The sequence below is a fragment of the Chelonoidis abingdonii genome, chromosome 21, assembly GCF_003597395.2.
Source record: "Chelonoidis abingdonii isolate Lonesome George chromosome 21, CheloAbing_2.0, whole genome shotgun sequence".
NCBI lineage: Eukaryota > Metazoa > Chordata > Testudines > Testudinidae > Chelonoidis > Chelonoidis abingdonii.
The window spans coordinates 11,563,653-11,589,532 of record NC_133789.1 but is presented as its reverse complement, the minus strand read 5'-3'; the positions used below and the strand labels follow the sequence as shown (position 1 = coordinate 11,589,532).

General features: G+C 46.0%; 1 protein-coding gene across 2 annotated transcripts in view; it reads right to left on the bottom strand.

Moving 5' to 3' along the window:
- Positions 1-24,939, bottom strand: part of LOC116835034 (acid-sensing ion channel 2) — a 342,966-nt gene extending 318,027 nt beyond the window's left edge. For both annotated transcript variants that reach the window (XM_032797481.2, XM_075059574.1), the window contains exon 1: positions 24,773-24,939. In XM_032797481.2, the coding sequence (XP_032653372.2) occupies positions 24,773-24,859 (87 nt within the window). In that variant the 5' untranslated portion in view covers positions 24,860-24,939. The remainder of the gene's footprint in view (positions 1-24,772) is intronic.
- Positions 24,940-25,880: the final 941 nt, after the last annotated feature.

Here is a 25,880-nt window from a genome sequence, read left to right as displayed (position 1 = left end):
AAGCACTGAAGCATTGGCTACATAATGACATCCTAGGATAGCAATTCGAAAAAGGAGCTATAAATTACTCAGGAGATGATAATAGACTAGAACGTTGTCACAGCACTGGAACCTGCTTCTGCCAGGCAAACTCCCAAGCATCTATTAAAACTGGACATCAATGCCAAGCCAAGGCATTCAACACCAAAGAGAGAGACATCGATCCCGGAACAATGCTCTGTTCCAGTGATTTTATTTCTCTGGGGTTGTGTGATGAATGGCCTAGATGTATTTATGCATAAGAGACATCGGCGGAAGGGACTGTCAGTTGCGCAGTGGACTAGTACTGGGAAAGGATGTGGATGCTGGCTGGTTGGCTTAGAGAGAGATCTTTTTATAGACTACTACTGCTTGGCAGTTTGAAAACCTCAGCCTAAAGGAGGTAGGCACACAAATCCCATTGGATTTAGGCACCTAACTCCCACAGACGTCTTTGATATCCCCAACCACAGCATTTACACTGCTTCACACCGTAAGGACACTCAGTCCTAACCTGGCCACCAAATGGCACATTTAGGAACTGAGGCCCAGATTCCTCAAAGGTACTTAGGCTCCTAATTCCCACTGACTTCAATGAAAGTTAGGAAGCTAAATATCTCTGAGGATCTGGGCCTGACAGGCTAAAGTTTAATTGTTCTAAACCGAGATGGTCACGGTACAAAGTGTGCATAAGGCCACTCTTCCCTCTGGTCATCTAGACTGCACAGTCCCTCCCACTCACTCCATTTCAATGCTGATTAAATAGGAGAAGGCATGACACCTGGGAGGGACTAAGGATGAAGGGACTAATGGGGGAGGATTCCACCAGAGCTGATCAGGGTACAACTTCCTGACAACAAGGGATCCTGACACACTCGAGAACTTGTGAGACCTTCTTTGCACCACCGTCCCCTTCCACGAGAGAGAGAATTTCTCAGACTGGTCAGCAAAACAAATCAGACACTTCCTGAGACAAGCTGCTCAGGACCGATGATTGGCCCACTGTTAGAACAGCGACACTCAGTCTGAGGCTCGGGGCTGCGAGTGGCCTTTCGGTGTGTCTCCTGCGGCTCTACACAGCACAGGACATGGAAACATTTCTTTATTAACCAGTCCAAGTTATTAACCAATCAGGATGCTTTTACTATATTGACTAGCTGTAGTTGATGAAAAAATAATATGTGGTCAGTCATTTTGCTGTGAGAATAATATCTTTGCATAGATACAGATATAGATAGACAGGCAGACATGTAAATACTTCCCGTCATACTGTTTAAATATTAATATATAGTACTATAGTAAATGAAACAATGAATTCACACTGCTATGGCTCTTTTGGGTAATGCTGATCGATAATTTGGCTCCTGAACCACTGAGGTCTGAGTATCACAGCAAAGGGAAGGATGCAAAAACTTTCAAAAGACCATCATTCCTTTTCTGATTTTTACCAAACTTCCCAGGACAACTCTCCCCTGTAGGGTGACCAGATATCCCGATTTTATAGTCCTGATTTTTGGGTCTTATTCTTATATAGGCTCCTATTACCCCCCAACCCATGTCCCGATTTTTTCACACTTGCTGTCCGGTCACCCTAGGTATGAGACACAGCAGGTCAGAGTGCTGGGAGTTCACTATTTGTTTGGTGACGTCTGGGGGTCAGGGCAGAAGGTGGGTGTTTTTAAATCAGTCTCACAGTGGAAAACCAGCTTTAGGCTCAACTATGAAGTGACACCATTATATTAGCTTCAAAAAGGTCAGGATAATTTTTGCTGGTGAGAGGTGTAGTAAGCAAGAATGATCTGCCAAGCAAGGAACTTTGCTGCCACGGATACGCAGTCACACCTAGTTTTAAACAGACTCCCAAAGGAGAAGTGCTTTTACACCAGGTTACACATGGAGTGATACTCTTTCCCTCTCGATAGATACTTGAAATGGCATAATGTTTTGGGTGATGCCCATTGAACAGAAGAATGGCACAGCGTGGGGTCTCTAAGTATCTACATGGGGATAAGATTTCTGATAGTTGAGGGCTCAGACAAAGGCAGAACAAGATCCAATGGCTGGAAGATGAAGCTAGACAAATGCACACTAAAAATAAGGCAGACATTTTCAACAGGGACTGTCACTAAATGCTGAAACAACTCACCTAGGGCCATGGTGGACCGCTCATCCCTGGAGCTCTTTCAGTCAAGACTGGAGCTCTTTCTAGGAGAGATGTTATGGCTCAAGCAGACATTAGGAGCTGGATGCCAGACTCATTGGCTGAAATTTTGTCTCCAATAGAAATTCAAAGGTCCAATCGGGGTCGGAATGGGAGTGACCACTCAATTTAGGCACTTGAGCGCCAACCAGATGCCAGTGCGCGGAGGCAGAGAGAGACGTGGGATAGAAGGATATAAAACGACAGCAAAAGGAGGAATTCTGGCAAGGAGAGACAGGAACAGGTATGCAGGGGAAAGCTGATAGGGACAGTATGTGAGAACAGGCACATCAGGGATGGAGCATGAGGTGAACGGAAGGAACAGAAGAGAAGAACAGGTAGACCAGAGAGAAACAGATGGAGAAAACACCCAGAAAGCCGTGTGAGTTGCGAATTACTGCCCTATGGTAGGGGGGAGGGCTGTCTTGGATTTAATTATGATACATCCAATTTCCTGCCTCCTGAGTAAACTTTCCTTCAAGATAGCAACCAGCCTTGGGGAGAAGAAAACGGGTTCAGGGGGCAGCGAGATACTTATGCAACATGGCACAGGGATTCAGCAGGCACAGCTCCGGCCTGGCCGAGTGGAGAAGTCTGGCTCCCTCTCAAGCTCTATTTGTCTGACCTTATAAACACTCGCCGCCAAGAACGAGGCCTCCATAAAAGACACACACTGAAGTGTCGTGGAACCGTATCATTTTCAGGTCATGGAGATCATACGTTAAAATGGCATTATAATTATTGAATAAGAAGTCTGTGGAGCAGCCTGTTGTGACAGGGTAATGACTTCCTACCGCCATGCAGATACTGCCGCCAAGGGAGGAACCATTATCCTGTCAGTCAGCCCAGTGCCAGCAACTACCTGCAGGGTACCGAACACCCTGGGGCGTGCATTGGGCGGTGGGGAGGAGGATTTAAAGGTGGGAGGGGTCAGTCAATGCCACAGCCATGCATGAAGGCATAAGGAAAGTGAGTCGTGAGGAGAGGGACGGTATTAGGGAGGGAGAGCGCGGATGAGCAGGGATCTTTGGGGCAGGAGGATGGGACATGCAGGGGGATGGAGAAGGGAAACAGAGGGTTGGGGGAGCGAGGCAGGCAGTCCCTCTGCACTGAGCCGTTAGCATGGAACAGGTTCACCCAACACTGGTGACTCTGCCCCCATCACTGAAGCAACAGCAGCCCTTTGGGGACCCCTTGAACTCAGCACAATTAAAAGATACCCAGCCAAATTTCCTAGTCCCGCAAATTCAACACTCAGTCACTAGTGCCCCCAAACAACTTCCACCAAAAGATGCTCAAAAATGGTATATATTTCCAGCAAAAATACCCCCGCCAAAAAATGAAAATGTCTTTAAGCTTCCCTAGACTTTTTTTTTTTTTTAATTGGGAGCGGGGTAGGGAATGGCCTTTTTGACCCAAACCCTTCAACCAACACTCCTTACTTGGATGCACAGAAGGGAACATCTATGCTGCTAATAAAATGTACAATGAAGATTCCAGGAGCAGCAGCGTCCCAAGGTGCAATAAGTTATGCAACAGTCGTAGGAGTTTCATAGGGAAGGAGCGCATTCACGGAGGTGGACATTATTAGAAGCAGAATGATTGATGGGTTTGATGACACCGAATATGGTGATTTGGGGGCACTACAGGCGTTTGAGACTGTACATGCATGCAAAGTTTGAATCTATCATCTGATGTAGTAAATACTATAAGAAATATTTCATAGGGAATCATTCTGGGCATGGAGATATATTATATTGAAAATGGATTCACTTGTGAGAACACGTTTCTGTAGTTTAACATGAGGTTGTTATACTGCTTTGTGGGTATATTGTTGCAGACATAGAATGGCTCCTGTAAATTGATGGGAGCGGAGCAGGGGGATAAGAAATGCTGAGTAAATATCTAAAACTGGGGTACTGGCAGGTTACCTTAAAAAATTACAAGCTGTATGTATAAAAGTTAAGTTTTCATGGGTATAGAATGCTTGTTAAAAAAATGCCCGTGTGTTTTAGCAACACAAGTGAAACATGCTTTTATCTTCCACTTAAAGTAAAAACCCACCAGGTGTCTTTCTCTGGGTATTCCTAGCTTTTAAAAAACAGTTTGCTGCTGGCATAGAAAGAGGGACCTGGTTTAAAGTGGTCCAGCAGTTTGGGCCCCAGCATAAGGTTCTAGCAACCCAAGTTCACTACAGACTTCCTGGCTGACCTTGAGCCTCTTTGTGCCTCAGTTTCCCCATCTCTACAATGGTGAAAACAGCACAGCCCTACATCACAGGGGTGTTGTGGGAATACATGTGTTAAAGATTATGCTCAGGTAATATGGTGATGGGAGCCAGAGAACTACCTAAGATAGACCAAAAATATTGTATTTTTTAAAGATTTCAGAGATTTTAAGGCCAGGAGAGACGATGACATCATCTAGTTTGACTTCCTGAATAGAACAGGCCAGAGAATTCCATCCAGTTCCTTCTGTATTTAGCCCAGTGATTGGTGTTGGGCTAAAGTATAGCTTCCAGGAAGACCTCCAGGCTTCTTTTGAAGACATCCATGGATGAAGGTCTTTCTGGAAGATGCGCTCTAGTTATAGCGGTGCAGACTGGCTCATTCAGATACAATGGTTAGTGTTACAGAACATCAGGATTCATAAACATATATTTGTAAGAAAGCACCAGGCCCAGTTCCAGAGTTAAGACTAAGCTGAGTTTTGCATAAATCGTTTCAGCCTGTATCATTACTGTTGCTCCTCTGAACTTGGCTGAATAGGTCTCTCACTTTCTGCTAATGAAATGAATGCAGCAGTGAAGGTATATTTACACACTGAGCTACAGTTACAGCAATGATTGGGGGGTTGGGGCACATGACTTACGAGGCGAGGCTGAGGGAACTGAGCTTGTTTAGTCTGCAGAAGAGAAGAATGAGGGGGGATTTGGTAACTGCTTTCAACTACCTGAAGGGGGTTCCAAAGAGGATGGTGCTCACCTGTTCTTGGTGGTGGCAGATGACGGAACAAGGAGCAATGGTCTCAAGTTGCAATGGGAGAGGTTTAGGCTGGATATTAGAAAACACTATTTCACTAGGAGGGTGGTGAAGCCCTGGAACGGGTTACCTAGGGGAGGTGGTGGAATCTCCATCCTTAGAAGTTTTTAAGGTCAAGCTTGACAAAGCCCTGGCTGGGATGATTTAGTTGGGAATTGGCCCTGCTTTGAGCAGGGGGTTGGACTAGATACCTCCTGAGGTCCCTTCCAACCCTAATCTTCTATCATTACCTCCCTGCTCAGGCACTGACATGCACCTTGGTCTTTTTCACTGCCCAGGTGTATTGCACACTTATGCCTAATTTGCTTTCTACTATCTCCAGATACTAGCTCTAGTAATGTTATAGCTGCTGTGGCAAATTGCCGGTACTGTTCTCTGGGTCTCACGCTTTCTCTTCTCTGGGGTAGGTTCAGGGCGATATTGCTTGCCTCTGAACCAGTTCTTAATCACTCCCCTAGTGTCCTTGGAGGAGGGGAGTGGAGAGGGAGGGACCTGGACCCGCCCTCTACTCCAGGTCCCAACCCAGGGGCCCTGGGGTTGTGGTGAACCACTTGACTAGCGGTTTCTTCCCCTGGGTTACTTCCCTCTCATACCCATCAGCTTGTGAAGGGCTTCTCGCCTCTCTTCTATACAAGCCTGGTGCCCCTTACCTAGGGTTTCTGTTGGGCTTCCCAATCCACCGCAGCACTCCTCCAAACCTTCTATTTCTCTCTGGACAAACTCTTCTCTTCTGCAATCTGCACTCTGCTCCAATCCAACCTTTCTCCTTCAACTAACACACCCTGTCTGACTGAAGCAGGGGTTTATATCCCATGACTGGAGTCAGGTGCTCTAACTGGAGTCAGGTGCTCTAGTTAATCTAAAGCAAACCTTCCTCCCTTGGCAGGGAATAAGGCCCCCTGCTAACACTCTTATGCTGCCTTCTGGCCATGCTGTATCACACTGCTCAGTTTCCACCTTCCATTATGTATTTGCATAGCCAACTATTTTGCTCTGTTAGATAGAGCTGGTTAAGAAAACAAACAACAACAACAACAACAATTAAAGCTTCTCTTTTCCCTTCCAAAATATTTTGGAAAAAAAAATATCTAGTGGGGGTGGTAGGGAAAATGCTCACTTTATTCTTCCTCCCACTGGAAAGAAAGGGTTGGGGGGGTGGAAGAAGTGAGAGAAAGTGGGCTGATGTACACAGGGAACAGGATGAAATTGTTCGGTGAAAAGGGAAACAATTCATCCAAAGCGAATTTCATGGAAGTTTCTGGTTTGAGGGAAAAGGTGGTTTGGGATGGAAGATTTATGAGCAGCACCAATATTCAAGCATAGTCACAAGGCTCTAGAGAGCAACAGCCTGAAGTCCATTGGATTTGATTCCCACTGGGTTTGGATCAGGCCTTAAGTTCCCTCTATGGTCTCCAGGAAATATTAACTACTGAGCGCTTAACGCCTGCCCCACTGAAATGAATGGGAACTTTGCCATTAACAGCCAGGGCAGAGGACCGAAGCCCTTTCCAAGGGTGCTGCTGCTGCCATGGCATAGCTCTGCTAAACAATCCCAATGGGGAAGAGCTTGAGAAGAGCAGGGAACCTCCCGTGTCCCTTGTGAGCAATGTGTCCCTTGTGAGCAATGTGGGTTGGCCCTGCTGGGTGGCAGGGAACTTGTGATTGCAGGCAGCGCAGTGACAGCAGGGAAAACAGGAGCTCATAGAAAATTCCAGTTCCAGAGTTAAAATTCCATATTCCTGCCCTATTCCCAGATAACTTACTGCCCAGCAGTCTGGTGCTTCAGACCCCATCCCTCTAGGAGGCATCACTCCTGGTTTGAGTGACTGAACACTGCAAGCAGGCTACGTGCTGCTCTTATGTGCCTGTACCTCCTGCTAGCGTCAGCTGGAGTTAGATGTGCAGAATACAGTCAACATCCTCACGCAGTAAGCAGCTGAACAGCTGCCTGGAGTGAAAGCATAACCTCTAGCAACACCTCTGCACTTCCTGTTGCAAAGTTTCCAGTTTGTCCTGAAGACAGCAGGAGATGCTAACCTAATTTTAGCCTTTTTCCCCCTTGCAAAAAAAAAATACATATGTTCCATTTAAAAATGGTTCATAGCCAGAGAAATGTCATGCTGGAGTCACCTCACTGTTGCTAGCACTTCTGCCCACCGCTCGGAGACAGACTGGGGTCCTTCTGCAAGAGTGAGTGGGGAACGGCTGATACATTCAGTCTAATACAGCTACAGGATGAATTTACTTATTTTTGTCAGTAACATATGCTAGGAGTGCATGAAGATTTGCACACGCTCACAATGAGAGACTTAATCATTACATTAATTTATTACCAAAATAGCTAATGAAGTCTCCATTGCTTTCTTCCATTCCAGCTGCTGCAATTTCTCTTAAAAGTAAAAAAAATCTGCTCCCATCATAATTATGCAAAAATAAAAACCCACATACACTGGAAACAATTAATCCTGCTTGCGATTCACGGTTACTTATACTATGATTTAATATACAGGATAAAAACCAGTATGTGAGAGCGTTTGTGTGGTCATGAGATTAGTAACTCCTTTAATTTGTGTTTGCACTTTATTTTTATTGGAAAATTTCAAAACTTGAGTGCATTGAGGGAGTTTTTGATTGAGTTTATTTTATTCAAGAAGAAAATTACAAAATTGTGAGAGTGGAAAAAAAACCAAATGACAAATACCTGCTCCCACGGCATGGAATTACAACTCTTAGAGTGGAGCATCTCAAAAAGAAATTATTCCCTTTGAACTGAGACAGATAAACAAATGAACTGACTTCACTGTTACTGAATGTTACAGCAGTAGGGCTCTGGCTTCTCTTTGCTTTCTGAAGACAGTGAAAGGTGGAAGCTATGCTGCAAAATATTAATAAATCAATTCAAGACATCTGTATATTCATTCTGAGTTGAGACTCAAAGATAGGAAAGTGCTGGAAACAGCAAGGGAGGTGAGCTGAGGGTTAAACACAGAAACAACAGCTGCCAACAAGAAGACACGAAGTAAATTGGCTGGACCTTAAAAAAAGATGCAAGCACAAACAAAAGGGCATGGAGGAACATATTGCATTGCTTTGTCTCCTCCTGCCTGTGTCTTGTAAGCTCTTCAGGACTGACTCCTAACAGGTCTGTAAAATGCCATGCAAGCTTTCAAGCATTATATATATATATTTTTCCAGACTGTCTCAGCCCCTGTGTCCCTATACACAAGACACAGGGCAATCAAACTCCCTCCACCCCTTTATAAAACACCACAAGTACACTCACCACCATCACCCCTCAAGCAGCAGCCCGACTCAAGACATGGACTATTCCCCATGGCACTGACTGAGTGGGTCCACTGGAACTTCACATGCGCAGCGTTACCTTGCTGAACCAGGGCCTAAGCCCTAGAGGTGCAGCAGAAGGTGCTTCCAGGGGTTCCAGTGCATCCTCAGTGCCCATGAAATGTCATGTACAGAGGATGTGTCTGTGCAAGGAACTGCATGGCAAGCTGGTGTGTAAATCCACTAAGTCTCTGTGTGGACCTTGCTGCCAGGCACTAAAAGTTCTGTTGTGCACTTGGACCTACTGCTGTTTTAGATCAAAGTTCACTAGGAAACTTTTAGCATAAGGTAGCAGGATTCACTAGGCAAGCCAGTGCATGGCCCACTAGCACGCTGTAGATTTACTCCCCACATGCCGGGAAGTAACAAGCCCTGAGACTATTAGTGTGATGATGGTAGCAGCTTTGATTTCAGTGCTCACAGTGAAAAAACAACAGTTTCTCAATTAGATGGGACCCAAGCAGAGGTGAAAGTAAGCAAGTACGCCGCGGGATGGGGTACTGGCAAGAGTCAGTGCTCCGTACCAGGGTGGATCGGCTTCTCCTGGGGGCAATTTAAAAGGCCTGGAGCTCCCAGCAGTGGCTGGAGTCCTGGGCCCTTTAAATTGCCTCCAGAGCCCCGCTGCCGGAGCCCTGGGGAAGCAGCGGCAGGGCTCTGGCAGTGATTTAAAGGGCCTGGGGAGCCTGCCGCAGCTACTGCCCTGGGCCCTTTAAATCATCCCTGGAGCCCTGGGGTAGCGGCAGCTGGGCTCCAGTGGCTGTTTCAAGGGTCCAGGACTCGGCTGCCACTACCGCCCCAGGCCCTTAAACTTGCCACTGCAGCCCCGCCACCACTACCCCAGGGATCTGGCAGCAGGGCTCCGGGGACGATTTAAAGGGCCTGCAGTGGTAGTGGCAGCCGGAGCCCCGGGCCATTTAAATCAACACCCAAGCCCCCAGCTGCTGCTGCTACCTCAAGGCTCTGGCAGCGGGGCTCTGATGATGATTTAAAGGGCCAGGGGCTCTCAGCTGCCGCTACTGGGCTCTGGGGTAGCGGCGGCAGCCGGGAGCCCCCTCTGATGGTGATTTAAAGTGCCTGGGGTTCTGCTGTGGTAGTGACAGCTGGAGCCCCAGGCCCTTTAAATCACTCCCAGGGCTCCCAGCTGCCTCTGCAGTTGGTAGCTCTGGTGGTGATTTAAAGGGCCCGGAGCTTCCAGCTGCTGCTACCACAGCCCCAGCCCTGGGCCCTGCCTCTTCCGGTAGAGGCCCCATCTCTTTCAGTAGAGGCCCTGCCCCCTCCTCGGGACTCCAGAGTACCGGTAAGTTCTTTAAGTTACTTCCACCTCTGGACCCAAGCCACAGGCCAGATCCTGCTGTCGTTTGCCATCTGGTGTAGCGCCACTGCTGACAACAGGCCTGCAAGCTGAGAGCTACTACTGAACTTCAAAGGATTTGTTAAGCATGTGGGGGTGGAGGGTGGGAAATCCAGTCACTTGGCTTCTCCCAATCGGGTGGAAGCCCCAGATTTTTCATTGTGCTGGTTGCTTGCTTATATACAACAACCTTATAATTATAATTATTATTCTTTGTACTTCATATGCATATATATATTGTTGTTATTCAGAAGATCTCGCAGAGATTTAAAAATATTAATTAAGCCTCCGCACATCCCTGAGTGGTAGGTAAGTGTTATGATGTCCCTAATTATACCCATTATGCTGCAGGGCTGTAAATAATTATTTGGAATCTATTATATGAAAAACAAACCTGCGTTGATTACACATTTTGCAAGTGACTAGGAATTATCAATCTTTCCTGACTGATGGCTCCAGTGAAAAGGAAACCAAACCTAAAAAGGGAGTTCTGCCTGGAATAGCTACAGACACATGCAGCCCCGTCGGAGTATGAAGCCAATTTCCCCTGAGCCCACATGCTTTTAACACTGAGCCACAACGTCATTTCACACACAGAATGGTCCTTTTTCAAAACCTTCTTTTGACCTCCCATGGCTGACGCCCTTTGCGTTTCTGTTCCTGCTGCGATTGTTCAAACCCAAACTAACTGCCCAACCCGAGTTGTGAACACAAACTAAAGTCAGCAGGTTCAGGCCCCATCTATGCTCGGCCAGGAGATCAGGTGCTGCAATGAATGATGTTTGCTTCAGTAGGTGGTGCTCAGTACCAAATCAGAGAGGCGAGCAAACGCCTCAGCACTGCCCTCTGCTCCAGGAGGTGTCATCTTTTGGACAGGACACAAATAGAGCTTGTGTGTGCTGTTAACCCTGAGGACAGGAACACATCTGTGGTCCTGTGCAAAGGGACAGGCACTTAACTCTACTCCAACCTCGCTCCTTCACTGCCCCAGCCTCACCTCCCTTCCTGCTCAGTTCCAGGAGCTCTCTCCCACATTCCCAAGCAGGCAATGAGCCTATGTTCCCCCACTCACCTCCCCTGCCCCAGCTCCATGCATCCTCTATACTCCACCACCCGATGGCAGGATGCAGAGAATGGGACCAGAAGCTGGGAGAGGCTCAATGGAAAGCCTGGAAAAAGTGGGAATCCCAATCCAAGAGAGACGGGGTCAACTGGTTCCCTCCAGGAACAGAATTTTCCTTGTTCCTGGCATAATGTTCCCTGTAGGTCTTTCCTGGCCAGACCTGATGGAACTAGAGACTTTTAGCATCCAAGGATTAAACGGCTCCTGCATTTCCACCCGGCGGTGACTGCATTCAGCAGTGGGTTAAGTAGTTTCCATGTATAGTTGTCATAGTCACTTGGGATGAATCATAGGACTGGAAGGCACCTCAAGAGGTCATCTAGTCCAGTCCCCTGCAGGACTAAGTATTATTGAGACCATTCCTGACAGGTGTTTGTCTAACTTGCTCTTAAAAATCTCTGGTGATGGAGATTCCACAACCTCCCTAGACAATTTATTCCAGTTCTTAACCACCCTGACAGGAAGTTTTTCCTAATGTCCAGTCTAAACCTTCCTTGCCACAATTTAAGCCCATTGCTTCTTGTCCTATCCTCAGAGGTTAAGAACAATTCTTCTCTCTCCTCCTTTAACAACCTTTTATGTCCCCTCTCAGTCTTCTCTTTTCCAGACTAAACAAACTCAATGTTTTCAATCTTCCCTCATAGGTCATGTTTTCTAGAACTTTAATGATTTTTGTTGCTCTTCTCTGGACTTTCTCCAATTTTTCCACATCTTCCCTGAAATGTGGCGCCCAGAAGTAGACACAATACTCCAGTTGAGGCCTAATCAGTGTGGAGTAGAGCAGAAGAATTACTTCTGGTGTCTTGCTCACAACACTCCTGCTGGTACATCCCAGAAGGATGTTTGCTTTTTTTGCAACAGCGTTACACTGTTGACTCATATTTAGCTTATGGTCCACTATGTCTTCGAGATCCCTTTTCGCAGTGCTCCTTCCTAGGCAGTCATTGCCCATTTTCTGTGTGTGCAACTGATTGTTCCTTTCTAAGTGGAGTACTTTGTATTTGTCCTTGTTCAATTTTATCCTGTATACTTCAGATCATTTCCCCAGTTTGTCCAGATCATTTTGAATTTTAGTCCTATCCTCTAAAACACTGGCAACCCTTCCCAGCTTGGTATCATCCACAAACTTTATGAGTGTATTCTGTATGCCATTATCTAAATCACTGATGAAGTTACTAAACAGAACTGGACCCAGAACATCCCTGCGGGACCCCACTTGTTATGTCCTTCCAGCATGACCGTGAACCACTGATAACGGCTCTCTGGGAATGGTTTTCCAACTAGTTTTGCACCCACCCTATAGTAGCTCCATCTAGGTTGCATCTCCCTAGTTTGTTTATGAACAGCACAATGTTCATGTAACCTAGACCAGCAGTGGCTCTCTTAGTAATGCTGATGACCTCCTGAGGTCTCGTCCAACCCTCTGATTCTATGTACAGCACTGCAGCCAAAGAAGCAATATGCAGCTGAATTGAAGGGTCAAACAGCTCATCCAAGAACCAAGTACCCAAGACACTACTCAGAGCTAAACAGAGGGATAACTCAGTGGTTTGAGCACTGGTCTGCTAAACCCAGGGTTGTGAGTTTAATCCTTGAAGGGGCCATTTGGGGCAAAAATCTGCCTGGGGATTGGCCCTGCTTTGAGCAGGGGGGTGGACTAGATGGCCTCCTGAATTCCCTTCCAAGCCTGATATTTTATTATAACATCCTGTAAATAAGGTCTGTAACACATCAAACTTGTCCTGACTGCTCCATGGCATAGGGTTCTTTACAATGGGCTTCTGCACCCCAGGGCCTCAGGCAAGCAATCATCAGTTCGTCACTGGAAGGTGATAGCCATGGGTGGTGTCCAAGGAATGATGATGCGGCCTCGCCTTCTCCCGACCACTAGCTTTTATTTGGGCTCAGCATCGCCCATTTTCTCCCCATCCTTTTCCATGTAATGGCACTGAAGAGGGATTCTCATTCCCATCCCCCAAGCCCTCTACATGGGGCGTTTGGAGCAGCTTAGTATCATGCCAATTCACACCCAGAAGCCTACCCGGCTTTTTCCTCTAGAGAGAAACATAAAAGAATTCATTTTGGTGACTAGCGGCAGATGCTTATAACCCTCATGACTCTCTAGAGCCAAGATATGCCAGGTAGTCAGCTGGAAGGCATAGCCAATGTCATGAGGATCCGCGTTCTGCTGTCTGAAGGACAAATTTTGTTGGGTCACTGGAAGTTTCCTTGGGCCTGTCTGGGCCCTTCCTAAAACAGATGTGAAGATTCCTTCCTGCTAGAGAGAAGACCTCCCCCTCCTCAGGCTACCGTAGGAGGAAAAGACATGGATCTGCCACTCATGGCCAAGAGATCTTGCCCTGTTTCAGCCTGGACTATAGGGTCTGTGAACAGTCTGCAAGGGGCCATGGGGAGAATTCAGCCAGTGCATACACTGCATTGGCCACAAGAGGCCTATGCTTCCCCATAAACCCTGCTGCAGGGTGCTTGCCAGGGCAGGAGCAGGGGATTTGGGTAGCCCCAGACTGGATAGCTCATAAAAAACCACAGAGTCATATCAGGCCCCAGAGCAACTCCGAGAGAGAGAGCACAGAATTTCAGCCAGCCTTTTGCCAAGAATGTTGGGTCCTGAATTCACACTCTGATCCCGTCGCTTTCTGTTCAAAGCCTGAAGGAAAGGCAGCCATGTTGTTCACTGTGCTGGCTTACAGAAAGACCGTTGGTCTTCATAAACGATCTCTACAATGTGTTCTTGCAATGTTAAACAAGCTGGAGGCTAAGGGGGAGAGATTGTATCTTTCAGAGATGAAAGATACAATTAATCTTATAATTAACAGGGCAGAGAAATCCACTTGGAAGTTCTTCCTTTTCAGTCTCTCAGTTAGCTTGACAAATTTCGCTGTGGCCCTGGGAAACTCAATATACTGCTCTGTCAGCATTAACTTCTGTGAATGTCTTCAGTGAGACACAGTCCAGGGGTCAATTTTATGGCGGATCCTTAAAAGATGGTGCAATTCTTCCACTAACAATACAAGCCTGCCGCATCTCTAATTTCTATTAGGTCACCCCTGGTCAGTAGCAGATTGTTCCCTACACTGTGTTCTGGAGGGCTGGGTCTACACCAAAAAGAGACTCTGTTAGGAAAAAAAAAAAAAAAACTATTAGAGCTTATTGTTGGGAATTTTCCCTCAACGTTTAGCATATTTGTTCAATTTCATCCTATTCTATCACGCTAATCACTTTATAGCTAGTTGTCACATCCACCTTTGGAGCAGGCAAGTTATGCATGTGTAATTCCTTTCATCTTTCTTCACACATCAAAACCTACAGCCACTAAATCTTTTTGCTGTGTTGTTCTCCAAATCCATCTCAATTTGTCAAACCCTTTCTACCATTGAGATGCCCAGAATTAAACAGAGTATTGCAGGTGTGGTTTCATCAGAGTCATGTCTTGTTGCCCTACACTGGAGCAGGATTTCTCTTATAGCACATGAGAAGTTCTGCAAGTGTCCAAAACAGGCCCAAAATCCAGACTGGTCAAAAAAATGGATAGAAGAGGTTTCCATCAGAAAATGCTGTTTCAATGAAATTGAAAGACTTTGACATTTATAATATAATTTATGTATAACACAAAAGTCAAATGATAAAGTCAAAACAAAATATTTGCAGAATATTTCATTTAATCAAAAATTCTCTGATAGACTTTTCATCCCGATGTGGGAGAAAATCAGATTCCAAAACCTCAGAATTCCCTGCATGATGGCAATTCCACATTTCAACCAGTTCTAGCCCAAATCCTCTGAAAGAGCAGCCAGCCTACTCTAAAAGCAAACGTCCACCCCTCTTACCGAGATATGGGAAAGGAGCATGGTTTTGGCAGACGGTCGTACTGATAACAAACAACACATACGGAAGGAGGCTAATCTCATCAATAGTGATTAGGGTGACCAGACAGCAAGTGTAAAAAATTGGGATAGGGGTAAGGGGTAATAGGAGCCCATATTAAAAAAAGCCCAAAATATCAGAACTGTCCATATAAAATCGGGATGTCTGGTTACCCTAATAGTGATAAAAGTGGGGGGCGTTAGCACAGATCAGAGGACGTAATTTTACAATTATCGAGCCAAGTCCTGCTCATCTCACTCAACTTTGGGACATTCTGTCCCCCATACCAATTACTTCAGCTTCCTCCCAATTTCTGCAGCCTCCCTCCACCTACCCTCCATCTCTCCTCCTTCCCCTTTCTCTTACCATCCATTACCCCTCCCTTCAGTATCCCCTCTCCTTCCTTGATGCCCCTGTTCAATCCCTTCATAACCAAACACCACTCAAAAATCAAACACACGAAACCCAACAAAAATCATGGCTCTTGTGATGGATGCTTTGGAAACATGGAATAGTCAGAGACTATGATATCTGTGTTATATGTCTCTTCAAGGGCTTGCTAGTGATTGTATTCAACAGGTGAACTACAAAATGTCAAAAGGCGGGGGGGGGGGATAATTAATGCAAATCCCCAATACTGAGAACAATGCATGTAACAATTTTTTTGATGTTTCACCCCCTGGGGAAATAGCATAGGCTGGTTTGACTTGCTTCAAGAAACCTATCAACATAAAGGACATGAGACTAGACAAATAACTGCTCTGATCTACACTGACATGAAATGGTGACCAGAGACAGACCCTGTGAGAGGGCCCTGAAGTACTTTGATCCTATCAGGGATGTGGAAGACGAGTAACACCTGGAACACAAGACCTGCATAGAAGCTGTTTTTAAGACCTGTTTTTTCTGTGAAGCTTTTGTTCTGAATAAACAGTACTTTGCTCTGTGAAGACTGGCTGATCACGGATTCACCCCATCATTGCTCCCAAGACAACAGGACTAAACACAGACCTGCTGAGATAAACGCACTGAACTGCATGAGTCTGCAGCATAAAGTCCAGGATCCTGTCTGCAGGGATAGATTTGTGAGATCCCCCCTGCCCCCAGAGAAAGGTGATGACTAGAAGTCTGAGACATAAGCAGGTTGTCTTTAAGGAGGTGACCAAGGGGTAAAAGTTGCGGTTAACTCTACAACATTTGTCGATTATAGCTCTGCTTCTATGTTTTATCCCTTCCCCCTTAGCCCTTTATCTCTTGTCTAATTAGATTTTTAGTTCTTCATGGCATGAATTCTCTCCTGCTATATTTGTACAGCCCCTAGCACAGTGGCGCACTGATTTCTATTGCGATCCTCAGGTACTACTGTAATAAAAAATCAGCATCATAATCAATATCATTGCAGCCTGGGAAGTAGAATGTAGCCTTGGCAGTGTTGTTCTAAGAACAAGTTAGAGACTAAATGCAACTGGCTCCATTTTGTAGTTTTTTTAAATGCCGGTTGTACAAATCAATAACATATTTAAAGCTTCCGTCCCACACCACAGTAATAAAATGCAATGCACTTCTCTTCCAAAACTAATGGTGAAAGCAAGCCAGATTCTGAGTTATGTTTAAAACCCAAGTGCTAAAAAAGATTAAAAATAAAAAAATTGAAATTTTGTTATTAAAAGGGAGGGCTGTTCGTTAGCAATTGGGTAAAACAGTATATTTGTAGCACAGCAAGTAAGGAAAAAAAACTGTCAATATACTATGTAATTTGCTATGGCAGTGCTAAATATTTCCATTTACAAACAAGATTCTTACAGATACTTCCATTTTATGCCAACCTGGGCTGCAAGCATACTGTATAAATCTGCAGTCAGAACTAAACAGAATATGAATCAAATGTTGGTGTCTCTGCTATTTAGTTTGATGCATGCCAGTCAGGTACCTGGCAAGGGTACCTTATTCAGAAAAAAACCCAACTTTGCAGGCATACAAGAACAAGGCGGGTTTTTATACCACTTCTGGCAAATGAACCATGTGTACATCATACATTATCCTGCAGCAAATTAGCACAGAAGTCTCTATCCAGTTATTATTCCATAATGTCCCCATTCAGAGAGTAGATGAAGATGGTTCTAAAATGAAGGGTGAACACAGATATCTATTGACTCTAGAGCCAATGAAGCAGCCCAGTAAATCACAGCTCTCGACATGGTTTGTTTCACAGGAGTGTAATAAGGAAACAGATTGAAAGCTTTCATCTCTCAATGCAATTTGTATACTTCTCCCCTCTAATGTACGTCTTGCTAGTTATGATTTTTGAGTCAGTTTCACAAGTAAGATGACTACCTTTATTTGGGGGGGGGATCTTAGATCAGGATGATGTAATTAGTTCTCCTAGGTTTCAACACATGGGGTATATTAATCATTTCCTCATAAAAGTCGATACACATGGGATGGGGCAACTATGATAAATATTCTTCAAATGAAAAGGGAGCTTTAGGGAATAAATCAAGTGATATAGAACATAGAATTGACAGAAAAACAGGGTTTAGAGGTTTTTAAGGCCCGGCTTGACAAAGCCCTGGCTGGGATGATTTAGTTGGGGTTGGCCCTGCTTTGAGCAGGGGGTTGGACTAGATACCTCCTGAGGTCCCTTCCAACCCTGATATTCTATGACTGATCCATGCAGACCAAATATCTAGGTACAGATATGTATGTCCATTTGCTTCACAGCAAGGTGAATTAAGCTTGGCAGAATTTGATTTTTATTTCTTTATACTTTTGACAGATCATATCAATGTTTATTTTAAGCATTTTAAAAAATAAATATTTTATTGATTTATATTTTTACAGTCATAGGAAATTCATAGATTCATAGAAATATGGGGCTGGAAGGAACCCTGAGAAGTCTTCAAGTCCAGACCCCTGCACTGAGGCAGGACCAAGTAACCCTAGACCATCCCTGACAGGGTTTGTCCAGCATGTTCTTAAAAACCTCAAATACTAGGGATTCCACAACCTCCCTTAGAAGCCTGTTCCAGAGCTTAACTGTCCTTATAGTTAGAAAGTTTTTCCTAATATCTCACCTAATCTCCCTTGCTGCAGAGTAAGCCCATTACTTCTTATTCTACCTTCAGTGGACATGGAGAACAACTGATCACCACCCTCTTTATAGCAGCCCCTTAATCTACTGGAAGATTTATCAGGTCCCCCCCTCAGTCTTCTTATCTCAAGACTAAAATGCACCATTTTTTAAAAATCTTTTCCTCATAGGGCAAGTTTTCTAAACTATTTTTGTTATTCTCCCCTGGACTCTCTACAGTTTATCAACCTCTTTTCTAAAGTGTGCTGCCCAGCTCTGGACTCGGTGCTCCAGCTGAGGCCTTCACCAGTGCTGAGTAGAGTGAGACAATTACCACATCTCTTACAGACAACTCTTGTGTTAATACACCTCAGAATGATATCAGTATTTTGTGCAACTGTATCACACTGTTGACTCATATTCAAATTGTGATCCACTATAACCCACACAACTCTTCCAGCAGTACTGCCTAGCCAGCCAGTCCTCATTTTGAAGCTGTGCATTTGATTTTTCCTTCCTAAACACGTTATTTGCACTTGTCTTTAATTAATTTCATCTTGTTGATCTCAGACCAATCCTCCAGTTTGTCAAGGTCATTTTGAATTCTAATCCTGTCCTCGAGTTCTTGCAACCCCTCCCAGCTTGGTATCATCCACAGTTTTATAAGCATACTCTCCATTCCATTATCCAAGTCATTCATGGGAATATTTAATAATATCAGATCCAGGATTGACCCCTGTGGGATCCACTAGATTCACCTCCCCAGTCTGACACAAACCATTCATAACTACTGTTTGAGTACACCCACCTTACAGTAATCTGGACCACATTTTCCTAGTTTGCTTATAAGAATGTCATCTGGGACTGTGTCCAAATTCTTATTAAAAAAAAGATTGATCACATCTACTGCTCCCCCCAACAATCCACAGAACTATGAACCCTGTCAAAGAAGGAAATGGTTTGGCATGATTTCCCCTTGACAAACCCATACTGGCTATTTCTTATCACCCTTTTAACCTTTAGGTGCTTACAAATTGATTGCATAATTTATTCCAGTTCAGAGTCACAGAAATCACAGCAACAAGGAGCCACCGGATCATCTCGTCTGACCTCTTGTACCTCACAGGCCGCCAGCACCCACACACTGAATCCAACAACAGAAGTAAGATCAAAGTGTTACAAACCACAGCAGACTAGACTAGTCCGTGCCACAGGCAGAGAACAGGAGGGAGGGAAGTGCATCAGTGCCTGAGGACAGGGGAATGATGAAGTGAGATATAGCCAGATAATCCTGGCAAGTGACCCGTACCCACATGCTGCGGAGGAAGGGAAAAAACCCCAAGGTCACTGACAATCTGACCTTGGGGGAAATTCCTCCCTGACCCTTTCCAGGTATCAAAGATCAGCAGACTCATCTCTAATTCCACAGGTTTTCTCTATTACAGGTTTTATGTTTTGTTTTTTCTATCTTTATCAATTTAAAAAGTCCCATTGCAGTAAAATTATGAAGAGGTCACAATTATTTAACGACAGTAGATGTTGAGAATTTGATGTTTGATTTCAGGATATTTATTTTGACATGCGACGCAGCCAGTTTGTGTTGAACAGTTATAAAGCTTTCATGTTTTGAATCTCAAGCAATATTTTTCTTACCTTACTTGTCTGAAAATTTCTATGATTGTGGATGGAAATATTTTTTCATCAACTTGTGCATGTGGTGAAATGGACATTCACCAAAAAAAATCTAACCCTTTCAAGTTTATCTATGATGCCTCAGTCCAGCTTTGCCATCGTATTATACTGGAGAGACTGCCTGCATGACTTCAACTGAGTGATCAACTTATGTCCTAAAGTCCCCACCATTGAAGCACGTGCTTAAGTGCTGTCCTGAATCATAGAATATCATGGTTGGAAGGAACCTTAGGGGGTATCTAGTCTAACCCCCTGCTCAAAGCAGGACCAATCCCCAACTAAATCATCCCAGCCATGGCTTAGTCAAGCCTGACCTTAAAAACTTCTAAGGAAGGAGATTCCATCACCTCCCTAGGGAACCCATTCCAGTACTTCACCACCCTCCTAGTGAAAAAGTTTTTCCTAATACCCAACCTAAACCTTCCCCACTGCAACCTGAGACCATTACTCCTTGTTCTGTCATCTGCTACCACTGAGAATAGTCTAGATCCATCCTCTTTGGAACCCTCTGTCAGGTAGCTGAAAGCAGCTATCAAATCCCCCTTCATTCTTCTCTAAATAATCCCGGTTCCCTCAGTCTCTCTTCATATGTCATGTGCTCCAGCCCCCTAATCATTTTTGTTGCCCTCTACAGGACTCTTTCCATTTTTTCCACATCCTGCTTGTAGTGTGTGGCCCAAAACTGGACACAGTACTCCAGATGAGGCCTCATCAATGTTGAATAGAGGGAAATGATCAGGTCCCTTGATCTGCTGGCAATGCTCCTACTTATACAGCCCAAAATGCTGTTAGCCTTCTTGGCAACAAGGGCACATCTGTTTATTCATATCCAGCTTCCGCTGTAACCCCTAGGTCCTTTTCTGCAGAACTGCTTCCTAGCCATTCGATCCCTAGTCTGTAACAGTGAATAATGATGCCGTCCTGAGTAGGAGCTTAAAAGCATAAGACTCAACAGCTTCTAAGACCAGATCCTGCAAATGGACATGACCAGGCACAGAGATAGAAGTCAGTTGGGCTTCTTACAGCCTTGAGCAGAACCATTTGCAGAATGTAACCCCTTGCCATTTTTGTTCTTGATACCATAACTGGAGATGCCAGGCCAGATTTTGCCTTTTCTTAACACTCATTCAAACACACTGATAATTTTTTCTCCTCTTTTATTCCCTTGTACATATTTGCTATTCACATATATATGTAATCATGTTTTCAGGAACCACACTATTTCCCTGTACATCCTGCAGCAGTGAGTTCCACAAATTACTTGTAAAAAGAATGAGGAGTACTTGTGGCACCTTAGAGACTCTCCTCATTCTTTTTGCTGATACAGACTAACACGGTTACCACTCTGAAACAAATTACTTGTGCAATGCAGAAAAATAGTACTAAAAAAATCCGACCCCAGATCTATTTGGAATTTGTTGTATATAATTTCAAATGTCTCCTCTCTCTTGCATTTTGGGATATGGTCAACAGGAGCTTTCACGTTTTTTTTCCTTAAGCATCCAAGCAGGTATCTGAACTGCAAAATACCATGCTTACTGGCATACATCCAATGTGTTCAGCTACTTTACATATCTGCCTAGCTCCAGCAACACTCTTTTGGTTGCTTATTCATGCGATTACTTTCTCTAACTGCAGAGAAAGAAGAAGCCTTGCATGACACACAGATTCAGCTCAAAGCACTTTAATTTTGAACATGAGAACAATTTCTGCCTGCCCAACCCACTCCCAGCTCACACGGGAGTCAATGATTCTATGAATGCAGGCTGCTTAGGTGGTATCTGAGAATAGAAGCTGGAATCCCCATAACTTCTCAAACCATAGAGTCACGAATTCTCTTCCTGTGTGTTAACAATAACTTGCAGTCAAGCATCAACAAGTCAGTGTTCTAGCTTGACTGGCCTGCCTAGCCACAACATTGCAGCTACATCCAAGTGCTGATGCACAGCTCATTCCTCTGCTCCTACCCTCAAGAGATGGATTTTGAATTCTCTGCCTTGCCAACATAAGCAGGAAGGACACGGGGGAAAACATGTTCATTAGTCTTCTTCAGCTGTAAGAAACAGCTGCTGCAGTCTTTGGTAGCTGGGTGGTTGGCTGTAGCTTCAAACAGAAGTCTGCATTTGATTCCTGCACTGTCCTCCCGGGAATCTTCCCATGATATCAAGCAGAAAGAGTGCTTGAGGCTTCATGTTTCTCAGGATAACGGTGCCTACAAATCATCTCTTCCTTGCTCTCCAAGACTTTAATAAGAGTTCATTAAAATCTACAATCAGATCTACTGCATTCTAAATGGAGAAAAATATGCAGGCTATAAAAGGGAGGGTGGCTCTTTTCAAGATGCAGCTTCAAATCCCATTTGCTTCCTCCTCTCTGCTACTTGCGTATCATTCATAAGTTTTCCTCTCCTTCTCTATAGGTTTTTGTGTATCGATGTCCTAAACAACTGCCAGCGAAGACCAGACCTCTCCCCTCGGTAGCAAAGGCATCTTTATTAATAAGACAAAACTCAGCCACTTCTGCCCACAGCTCCAGGAGCACATGCTAGCTCAGAGGTACTGGGCTGATCAAAATAGACCCAGGGGGTGTCTTCTTTTCTCTCCCCTCTTTTTATAGTTTAGCAGCCAGCCAGCCTCACATGACAAGTTTGAGAACAATGTTCCTTTTGATTTTAGGTTTGTCTCTCAAACTAGGCTAGCAGGCCAGGGAATTGAATTGGTCTCCTGTGTGCAGCAGCAGCTAGAAGTAACAAGCTGATCTCCCTAAAGACATGCCGCACGCGTGGCATTTAAATCACAACTTGCATCCCTATAGAGACTGGAAGAGCAGAGTATTCCAGTCAATGGAGAGAAAAGGGGCAGTTAAAAAAGTCAAGCGATAGCTGGCATTGATCAAGACGTGTTCAATTAACTTTCTCCTAAAGAGCAGCACCTTGTTCCACTAATAATCCCAGAGGAATCAAAGGGACAGTTTGCACAGCACTGTTCTGCTGATTGTGAATAAGGAAAGCAGAAATGGCTCCTAAGCTTATTCTTCACTGCAGGGTTCACTTGAGCATTGCCCCTAACTTGACTCCTGTCCACACACACTCACGTGCAGCGGTGCTTTGAACTTGAGTTGGCCCATGGAGGCTACAGCTCAAGTTAGCACAACCGGTCAGCTGCTAACATAATCTCTCTTCACCAGTGTCATTTCACATGTGAGGAGGCTGTGTGGACACAGCGCTGACCTGGGGAGATTTTGCTTCCCCCGTTGGGGCTGGAGAACTATGGAGACTCAGGATATGCTGGGAGTCCTGGCCTCTCTGAGGAGTAAAGACACAGGAAGTGTTGGAGGGGGTTGCCAGTGTGGGAGGACCGTGGTGGCAGTTTTCAAAGCAGAAGCCCTCACACGAGGAAGACTGCTCTGTTGGGAAGCAATGTTCTTTGATTTGGGGCTACCCTCTAAGAGGCTCTATAGTCAAGTCATGGGAGGAAGGGGAAATCAGAACTGGGGAGACAAGAGTGCTTTGTCCTGAAGTGCACACAGCACATTTTGTAGGCAGCCAGGTGGGAGTGGAATACTGGGGATTCCATGGGTGCAGGATGGTTACAGAAGCTCAGGGCTGAAGGGTAAGACAGGAAGGTCTATAAACCCCATCTCCCTAGGAGTGTTAACACAGTGATTAATGATTGTAGCGATTACGGTGAAGCCGCCAATGGGACTTGGGTAGAGTGAACTGCAGCCTAGAAAGGGAGGGAGGAACTGCTTTGTTCTGTAACCTGGTGCATGTGTTTTTACTTTGCCCAATATGGCATCTTCAAACGAAGCTTGTCTAAGTTTCTGTTTTATCCGCACCCCAAGGACAGTGCTTTCACATTTAACCCACCCAGGGCTGAACTTGGACCGGAGCCCAGGGGTCTTGCACAGCAGGCCAGCCGCACATTTCAAACTCTGAAACAACCCCTTGTCACAGTGTAATCGTGCCCAGCGTTTCCAAAACCAGTGTCATTTCACTCTGTGCTTCCTCCGTGTCAAAATAAACACACCGATATGCCCCTCTATAAGGGCTGGAACTAGGGGGGCTGCTGCACTCCCTGCCTTGAGGTGGTTCCCATTATAGCCAGGGTTTACAAGTTGGTTCAATCGCTCTCAGCGCCCCCATTATACAAGCTGTTCCAGCCCCCCTGTGCCCCTCTAATCCAGAATTAGTTCCTTGTCTATTCCAGGCCCAGGTCACTTGGCAAACTCTCAGCAAAAACCCAGAAGGAGCTGAATATTGATGCATTTCCGTTCTGATCACCAATACACAATTGCTTTGTAAAACAACCCCCCAGCTGGAATTGTGGGATTTTGGCCCCGACCTCCAAAAAAAGAGTAAAACCACCATGCCAAATACTTGAACTTTCTAAGCAATCGAGTAAGCTCTGGATGTTTAACTGTCCCAGATCCTGCTAGTTTTCAAGAGACAACCTGTTCCTAGCTAGCCCTCTGACTTTCCCCAGAAAAGAGGGTGCCGTGGGAACAACTGTCACTCTCTTCTAGGAACAGGGGAGGGAGAAATACACAATGGGTGAAATCCTGGCCCCACTGAAGTCAAAGAGTGTTTGTTGCCAGGATTTTCGCTTGGCTTGAGGCGGGGGGAGGGACTAGGTCAGAGCCCCACTGCTTAGGGAGGGGGAAATCAAATACTAACCGACTTTGGCAATGGGGAATCAAGTGCTAAAACGGGGCCTTTATTCTGCCTTCAGCTTCTCCGCACAACCCCCAGTAGGAATTTTGCTAGTCAATTGGTGGCACTTGCAGCCCCAGGGCGTCAGGCTGGGTAAGACTCATGGGAAGCAGGGGAGAGAAAAGAACTCGATCTGGGCCAGGCTAGGTTGGAGTTGGTCCCTAGGGAAGGTAACTTGAGAGCGGAGCTGACCTGGGGGCAAGAGAGGGCGTGTGCGCGCTGGAGGAGAGCGGTGGGAAGAGGACAGACAGGTCCTGATTTGGAGTGGGAGTGCCTGGGGAGGGGGGTGTTGAGAGGAGCCCAAGCTCTACAGGAGGGGAGGGCCCCGGCCCCACTCACCGCGGAGAAGTTCTGGGGCCCGCAGAGTTCGCCGCGGTACTTGCAGGAGAGCAGCATGTCCTCCAGCTGGTGGCCCAAGCGGTCCATGAAGTCGGCGCTGATGCCCTCGTAGTGGCGGGGCGGCAGGAAGAGGCGGAAGTCGGCGAGCTTGGCGAACCACTGCAGGCGCGCCGGGTCGCCGCGGAGCAGCTCGGTGACCAGCGGGCGGGCGGTGCGGTTGGGCAGCAGCAGCCCCAGCCAGTGGCCGGCGTAGTAGAGGTCCCCCTTGGAGAGGCGGGGGAAGCGCAGCGGGTTGTTGTTGCAGAGGGTGACGGCGGGGAAGGGCAGCTGGCGGCTCCACTCGGTGCGCACCTGGGTGTGCGAGGGGAAGGCGAGCCAGTGCAGCAGCCGGCTGGAGGACCAGGAGAGCAGCAAGCCCAGCGAGGTGCAGAAAGCCAGCACCCACAGCGCCCGCCGCTGCAGCGCCGCCCGCCGCGAGCACATCTGCCGCAGCCCGTGCAGCCGGGGGCGCAGCAGCACTGATAACTAGGTGTTAGTACCCAAGACTTGGGTAATCTTTGCAAAAACTGTTGTTTTGGCAGTTCTGTAGCAGTCAAGAGGAGAGAGTCCCTCCATGCAGCAGGCCAGATTTGAGCGTGGTGACCATAGGCTGCAGAATGCCGGTTAGCATTCTGCTGAATTATCTTAATATTATCAAACCCCATAAAAATGAAGGGCTCAATTATGGCTTTTATGAGCCACACTGGAGAGGCACTTTGGTTGAGCAGCAGTGTCTGGGAGGTATTTTGCAAAATAATGCACATTGGAGAATGTACTCCTAACTATACAGTCAAAATGATGGGGTCTAAATTAGTTGTTACCACTCACGAAAGAGATCTTGGAGTCACTGTGGATAGTTTTCTGAAAACATCTGCTCTATGTGCAGCGGCCGTCAAAAATGTGAAAAGAATTCTAGGAACCATTAAGAAAGGGCTAGATAGCTCCCGGCTGCGAAGTGCGGCTGGCGGCTTGCGCCCGTCCCGCGCTCTCCAGGCTCAGCCTGCGCTGGGGGTCGCTCACGGGGCCATGGCCGGGGAAGAGGGGGCGAGGGCCGGTGCCCTCCCCGCGG